This window comes from Ursus maritimus, unplaced genomic scaffold (genome assembly GCF_017311325.1).
Source record: "Ursus maritimus isolate PB19 unplaced genomic scaffold, ASM1731132v1 scaffold_1, whole genome shotgun sequence".
Lineage (NCBI taxonomy): Eukaryota > Metazoa > Chordata > Mammalia > Carnivora > Ursidae > Ursus > Ursus maritimus.
The window spans coordinates 22225248-22233630 of record NW_024423343.1 but is presented as its reverse complement, the minus strand read 5'-3'; the positions used below and the strand labels follow the sequence as shown (position 1 = coordinate 22233630).

General features: G+C 37.3%; 1 protein-coding gene across 1 annotated transcript in view; it reads left to right on the top strand.

Moving 5' to 3' along the window:
• Positions 1-8383, top strand: part of VWC2L (von Willebrand factor C domain containing 2 like) — a 152130-nt gene that overhangs the window by 20084 nt on the left and 123663 nt on the right. The window contains exon 2 of the mRNA XM_008690502.1: positions 7541-7670. Within this exon, the coding sequence (XP_008688724.1) occupies positions 7541-7670 (130 nt within the window). The remainder of the gene's footprint in view (positions 1-7540; positions 7671-8383) is intronic.

Here is an 8383-nt window from a genome sequence, read left to right as displayed (position 1 = left end):
AAAAAAATCATTTGTTTTACAAAATCAAAATTTATTTCTATAGATATCCTAGCTCCTCTTCTAGATTGGCATTTATAAAGGGCAGTCTAGATGTATAGTTCATCTTGGTATATTTTATACACCTTATATATAATACACATTTAATAGAGTCAATAAATAATTTTTAAATTCATATATCTTATTTCAGAATTTTAGTTTATTGTATCTACATGGGCAAAGTTATGTGTACTCTTTACAAACACCTGCCTTAAAATGTTTGTTTTCAAGAAACATAAACTGATTTTTGACACCCAAGAAATAATATTCCAGAATGTATTATCAAAATACCAACTTCTCAGACAAAGCCGAATACCTATTATTTAACTTGTTACTCAAATGATAACATCATATGCATTTGCTAACAAATTGAGGTTATTAAAAAAAAAATCTATGCATCCAGTTTTCTTTTGTTTTTTGTTTTTTTTTAAAAAGATTTTATATATTTATTTGAGAGAGAGAGAGATCATGAGCAGGGGGAAAGGATAGAGGGAGAAGCAGACTCCCCACTGAGCATGGAGGCCGATGCAGGATTTGATCCCAGGACTCTGGGATCATGACCTGAGCCAAAGGCAGACGTTTAACTGACTGAGACACACAGGGGCCCTATGCATCCAGTTTTCTATTTGCTTCAGTAATATCAAAATTCTTAAAGAAATTCCAGCTCTGTTCATAATTTGATAAGACTTACAACTCCAGTGTTTCAAATGCACTCCAATCAATAGGGCAGATCACTGAAGAGGTCACTACAGTCCTATTTGATGCAGGACACTGAGAAGCATTTTAATCAGTGATGCAATGGGTTTTCTTTCAGAGGACTGTGAATTTTGTTTAAAATCCATTGGCTCTATTGATTATTAGGTGACATCTGCCACATGCAAATTACTGGCTACAGGAGTGGCAATGGATGCTAAATACTCTTGTACTCGGTAATTTAATGTATATTTTAATGAAGTGAACAGTGAGATTCCTGACAGGCATCAGCAACTTTGAAATAGTCTTCCAAATTTCTCATACAGTTTGAAAGTAATGAGATTTGTTCCATAAAGTGATAAAATTTATGCCATAAATTATCTCTAAAAGAAGAGTACATCTTAAAGCAGTATCTTTGGTAGAGATCAAATTTTAAATAGTTGTTTAATGAGAAGTTTTTAGAAAAGCAATCTGAGCTATATTCTCTTTTGAGAATTTTTGCCAAAATTATCAAAGGAATGGAGCACCATATGGTATGTGAAGCCTAATATCACTTGGTCAGAAGGAAAGCCATCGATAGAGTGGTTAGTGTGCTAAAACTTGGCATTCAGAATATATCCCTTCCACGCAGGCCTCCATTGCTCCAGCCTTCAACAATGCTCACAGAAGGCTTTCTAGGAATCGAGCTTTATTCCTCAGGATATTCAGGATGTCTTTTATTGGGCTTTGTGATCTAACTCATCCCTTAGGAAAATGGACCTGTTTAAAATCAGGATTATTGTGTTTTGTTTTTCCGAAAAATAGTTTATAATATACTAAAATCATTTTGTTTAGGAAGCAACCATTCGATGTAACACAGATGATGAGACTAGCTTTTTCTCAGACCTTTTAGGAATTCCTCTGCATGTATTCTTACCCTAAATTTAGTTATCATGGTATTTGCTAGTGCAATAAGTCTGTAATTATCTACTGCGAGAAAGTCTAGTCAATGGAGCGCTTGAAGATTGACGTAACTAGTGATCCACACACTGGATATGGTGAATTTCAAATTGCCTTTAGAGAGTGAGTTCATGTTCACTGTCACAATATTGGAACCAAAATACTTATTTCATGACTCAGTCAGAAACCTTTCCCCACAAAGTGCCCTTTATAATATTTAAATAAAATGCAAATATCTTACTGAATCAGAATCCTACCCCGTGCATGATAAACATAGATGAAACTGCCCAGAGGTATGGTTTAACAAACAAGAAAACATAGATTATGCATAAGTGATTATGCATATGTTGTTAACAAATATTTATTGAGTGTCTATTATGGGCTAAGGTATCTTCTTGGTGTTGAGAGTAGAGCAATGAAGAGGTATGGTTTAACAAACAAGAAAACATAGATTATGCATAAGTGATTATGCATATGTTGTTAACAAATATTTATTGAGTGTCTATTATGGGCTAAGGTATCTCTTGGTGCTGAGAATACAGCAATGAACAATATACTATAAGAAGCTTATAACCCATAGGGAAGGCAGAAAAAAATAAACAAATATCTAATCAAACCAGTAAGATAATCTCATGCACTGATGAGGGTTCTGAATGGGCAATATGAGGGACAGACCCGAAAGAAAGATACTCAGGGAAGACCTCCCTGGAGAAAGGGCGTTTGAGTTGCTATCTTGATGCTGAGACATCAGGAAAAGAAAATGGGTTTGTTGCTTTTCTTTTCTTTTTCCTGGGTGATTTATAATGGTCATTTTAACCATTCGCAATTGGTCTTATCCAGAGGTTTCTAATAACAATTTTTCTTCAATGTGTTTCTGACATGATTAATTCTATTGGTACACAAATCCTCCCCCTACCCCACAACAAACCAAGCTCTACAAAACTTTACTGCAACCACCTCTGGAATTAAATTCCACTTCAAACAAGCAAAATAACCTAAATATTCCTTTAAATCTAGTTTTATGCTATAGTCTGACTTTATACTTTTTAAATATTTTTTCAGAAAGCCATCAATAAGTATGCAAGTGAATAATAGTATTATAATATTGCTTATACAGTTTATGTGCTTCACAATAACTCTGTGAGATTGGTAATACTGTCATTCCCATTTTATAGATTAAGAAACTAAGGTGCAGAAAGGTGATCTCATTTTCCCAAGATTCACACCTAGTGATAAAGCCTCTGAGACTAGAACCAAGTATGAAGGCTACAGAGAAGTGTCTTCCAACCAGGATATCACAGCCACCCAAACAAAGCCAACTAAAGGAAATATTTTTTTCTAATTTTCCTAATTCAGAGTTTCTCAGCTTGTTAGAATACTGTTACCTTAAACTTCACCAAATTAAAACAGTAAACTGAACCCTGCTCTGCCCTTGTCACTTTGAGATTTGAATTTCGGTAACAGATCTGGTAAACTGTGACTATTTCCTCGTGGACACTCTAGAAACAATGCCAGGGATGGCCTCCACATAAATAATGATGCCACAAGGTATTGTTATACAGACCAAATAATCCAGGCTTTCCACAGATATGGAAAGTAAGTCTCAGTGTATTCAGGGTAGAAAATAAATGTGCATTTTCTACAAACATTTTGAAAGTTCTCTGCAACCAGTCTGCAATAACACGTTCTCATAATCCTATGTCAACTCTTAGTGATGACTGTATTCGCTTCCAAATTCTCACAAAGAGCATATTTGACAATTTTTCTGGAGTTACTCAGTTATTCTAGTAAGCTAAGTTATTAGATCTCAGGCTACTTTCTCCATTTTAAAAAATCATGGAACATTCTGTTGTTCTCAGGGTTCAATTCTCTAAGAATTCTCAAAACTCACAGACATTGAGATTTCAGCCTCAAAGTCTTTAGAAGTTAACCATTGAAAAAAATATGTATCGTCATCCTTCCATTCTAATACCAAGGAGAAAAATTGGGATTCTTAGTCACCTAAACCAGTATTTAAAAAAGAATTCCCTTCTACTCTATTAATTATAAATACATATATGTGTGTGTGTGTATATATATATATATGTATATGTATATCTAGTAGGAAACCCCTTTGAAATATGGGGGCAGCTGGGACAGCATTGGATTTGCCATGCAAATGCACTCAGTGATAGCAGGAACTACAGATAAAATGCATGGTTTCTACTTACACAGAGTCCCACAGTAGATATTCAAAACCCCTAAGCAGAAGGTACACAGATACCTAACAGACATAAAATACTCGGATTATCTAATACATACATCAATACAATATTTGACCTCTAATCTTAATTTCAATTAAAATTTATGTAAAGGTAAATATAGTGAATGCCACTTTATTTTCCAAAGCTTTCACAGAAATGAAATGTTCTGTGAGATTTCCTAGGCACAGATTTTTCTTGTATAAAATTTTCGGGCGGTGTCATTTAATCATCTTACTTACCAAATCTCTAGCTGACAAAAGCCATGTACTAGTTGTAATTTCACATGCTCTTCTTAAAAAAGCGAGTAAGAATCTTTTTCTTTTCCCAAGTACTTGTTCCAGTGTTCTCTGTTCCTCTAAGGATAGCTTTACTGTTTAATCTTTGGTTTTACGGGGACCGTTTCAGATTTAATCTATAGTTTTCACATTGAAGAGCCTGATAAAAGGAAATTTGCAACCAGCTCAGTCTTAAGATGTAAAGATTATTCAAAGCGCCAAACCTTTCAGTTCTAGGCTGCAAGGTGGGGAGGATTTTTAAACTGAACTTAATGTCAGGGGAGCATGTTGCTCACTCTCAGGGACTTCTTGCTGCTTAGGAAATGTCTTTTCAGAAGAGCAGGAGAAAGCAGGCACGGTGCAGAAGTCAAGGTGTGCAAGAAATCACCAGTACCTGAACTGATAAACTCGCGAAGGCAAAGTCCGGATAAGTTGGAGAGGAAAGAACGGCCTTTGGCGTGAGGTCAATGGGTTAAATCTGATTGAGTGTTCAGAGTGGGGGTGGGGCACACAGGAGCTTGAGGCTAAGAAATGGACTGAAACAGATTTGAAACAAAACAATTTAATGAAAACAAAAGAGAAAATGACATGTTTCTGACAAGAGATTCTGGGCCAGGAAGGGTGTGACCTACGAATAAAGGCAGGGTCAGGGGAGGACTCAAAAACAAGGTCACTCGGTGGCTAGGGTGATATTCCTACTTTTCGAATTTGTTTCTCATTATCCACAATCCCTTCAAAAGTCAGGTGTGCTTTTATCACCAAGTCTTGTAGTCCTAGCTCTTCCTCAGAATACTTCTCAGAATTCCAGGGCACACACTCAGTCTCCACTGGCTTCGCACAGATATCCCTGGGCCATTATCCGTATGTGCTTCTCCCAGATCCCCAGGAGCGTAGTTACCAGGCTAAAGATGCCAACGCTCCCAAGAACATGAGCCTCGTGGCAACCTAACTTCAACCTACTATAGTTTTCTTACTAATTTATATTTGCAGAAGGTTAAACAGCTCTATGGCTCCATGATAATCTCTTTATGCACTAAATACCCTAGTGAAATTCTCTTTCTTAGCAGAAGTACGAATCTTCCATAAATCAATTATTCAGTTCCTAATGGCTATTCCTCTGGATCTGGCGTGCATGGAGAAGGGTAGAAAGCACTGGAAAATGAACTACTCCAATGGGAGTACCCAGACTAGTGATTCTTGCTCTCACTGGCAGTACGGTATAGCAAGTATGTTGCCCGGGTTCAAATTCTGCCTCTGCCCTTTACTACCTGCAGAACGGGGGAAGTTATTGACCCTTTCTCAGCCTGTGTCCTCATCCGCGGGATGGAGATAATAACAAATCTTCCTTCATAGGGCTATTATGAGAAATAAGTTGATACAGGTACATTGTCTGGCAGGATATCCAGTAGTTAATCATGTCCAAAAATATTGTTTGAATCAGAACGGTGTCTTTAACAATCTGTGTTGGGACTCTAATAGTCCCATCAACCTTTCTCAAAGGCCACAATTACTTTGAGGTAAACATTTTGCGTTGAAAAAGTTAGGGGCTCTTTGGAATTTTTAATGCCAGAATCAGGCCACTAGAGTTGTACAGAGCAGCCCCTGCTTCAGCAAGAAAGGAACCAGCAAAAACAAAAAGTCACAGCTGTGGAAGGGTGGGGTGTAGAAGCAAGATTACTGGCTTCCACTTTCTCTCACATTAGCAATAAATGCAGGTCAAGTCCTTGCTGTACTTCAGAAGGCCAGGCAAAAATACTTTTTTGCAATTAATCAAGGAAAGGGGGACACCTTCTGACCATTTTGTTTGGATATTTAAAATATCACAATGGGGTTTGCAAAATAAGAAACAGTAGAGCAGCAAGAAGTTTCCTTTGTCACAGTATTTCTCACATTTTCTCCAACAAATAATGTGCTGTGGTATCAAATCTTTTAATTTACGGAGATTATTCAGTAGAGTAGCTTCAAGAAAATCCCAGCCCTTAGAATGATCCAACAAATTCCTCTGAGATACTTAACCCATCTTACCACACAGTAAAGAGCTTAACTGTACCCTCAATAAACTTATTGACCATGTTAAGAAATAGCAATACTTTTCTGACAGATTCTATGTCTAATTCTCTTATTCCTACTAAATTTGAAAGTAAAATAATTGAGAGCTAGACTATCATTCTTCAAGCAGAAAGCAGAGGTAAAATTAATTTGAAAATAATTAGTTGAAAGAGAGTTCACCCCCACAGACTACCTGAGTCAAGAAGCATTGATATTACCCAAACGGTCAGGTTCAAGAAGAAACATGAGCTGACATGGACAGTAGCCACCGAGACAAAGGCAGAGAGCTTTAATTAACACAGCTTGCGACGGAGGAACTATAGCCCTGTGGCACGGGACAAGAGGCAGAATTTTCTCAGAACAAATGGCAGGATTTGAAAAATATAGACCTTATAACTTCCAAGACCTCCAAGTTTTTATTCCAGAATTCCAAGTCTCTGTTTCATGAGAAAGGAGAGCTAGAATTTGTACACATGAGAAAGTCACAGAGTGGTCACTGCTTGAGATGATTTGTGGTATAGGCAGTTTCTAGAAAAGAAACAGAAAATCTCAAACTCTCTCTTGGCTGGTAAGTACTGTTGAGACAAAAATTGTTTTCTGCCTTTTTTTCCCCTTTTTTTCCTTTTTTTGATTCCATTTTTAGAGTCTCTGCCTCTTAAATAGTGGCTCTTTAAGTCAATCGATTTCAGTTCATTCATAAAAGCAATCAGGCAAGATGAAAGTTATTCACTACATCTTTCAAGAGGCAGTACCTGGGTATTTGGGTCCCAAATGCAATCTTTTCTAAATTTAATATTGGAAAAAAAATACCATTTAGAGTCTAGGTTAGCTTGGAAAAGAGTTCCTGCAAAGGGTAAGGATGACAATTTACCATTTTCTTTTTTTCTCAGTAATCTTTGTCTTTGTTAGGGGAAAAAAAAGTGACAAATGGCAAAACCTTATTTCACATGGTCCCGTATCATTTCTGTTCACCAGAGGAAGGCAGAGCAGTCAGTGCATCTGGAAACCAAACCAGGAGGTGACATACTAGTTGTCCATTTCTTTGGAAAGTAGGGACATAAGTCATAGGAAGAGTCATTTTGGTGTGCTCCAGTTGCTCATGGCAACCTGAGTGGCACATGGCGACCCACTGTGATTGGATTTCCAGGTTGCTTTCCATTGGGGAAGAATGAATCATACACATGGTAAATGGAGTCAATACAGTAAAGCCAATATAAACACTGGTGTTTTATCTTCTGACAGCATTTGAATGTGCAAAGCATTAAGTTATAGGAGAAAAGGGGCTAATTTTAGATTTGTTCCTAGCCCTCTCCATGTGAATGGTGTCGCTGTGAGCCCAGCAATGAAGTTCACTGTGTTGTAGCAGACTGCGCAGTTCCTGAGTGTGTCAACCCAGTCTATGAACCAGAACAATGTTGTCCTGTCTGCAAAAATGGTAAGACCATACTGCATTAGCTTTCAAAGAGGGGTTAGTGCAAACTGCAAATATTTCACCACTGCCCACCATTCGATGTAAGAGCCCTCTAAGATCAGCCTGGGGTTCTTCAGTATGGGCATGGCAAATTTATATTCTTATCCCACCTTAACATGAAAATAAACCAGCAATGGGTGCATCATGAAGCTTTCCATCTGGGGAATTAAAGCTCTTATTAGCTGATTTTGTTGTGATCCCTATTGTTTACTGTTGATTTATAGGGAGGATATTGGAAAGAACATAGGACCACCTTTTTGTAATGACTTAATTTCTCTCTTGTGGAAGCTATGAAGCAGTTCACCCCATTTCATAGTGCATAACCGAGGAGAGAGAGTAGGGTAAATGCCAGGTATTTTGCTTTGGGTATAGAGAAAACTTTAGGTTTAGAGTTAAATTATCAAAGAAATACAGATTTCAATCATTAACGCACTTAAGTTGAAGTAAGAAAGACTAGAAGATTTAGGGCTTTTATTCTAGGTTTTATTACACTGGAATCTTATAGTAATTAGAGGAGAACTTGGTTTATAAGATTATGGGTTCCTCTTTGGCCCTTGTGGAATGGAGAGGTTGAAATGCCTATAGTATGCTGGTCATGCTGGTCACTCAAAGTCAAGGTGATGCCACAGAGAAGACAATGCAATGTCATAGACCCAGGACAGCATATCAGCAAAGCT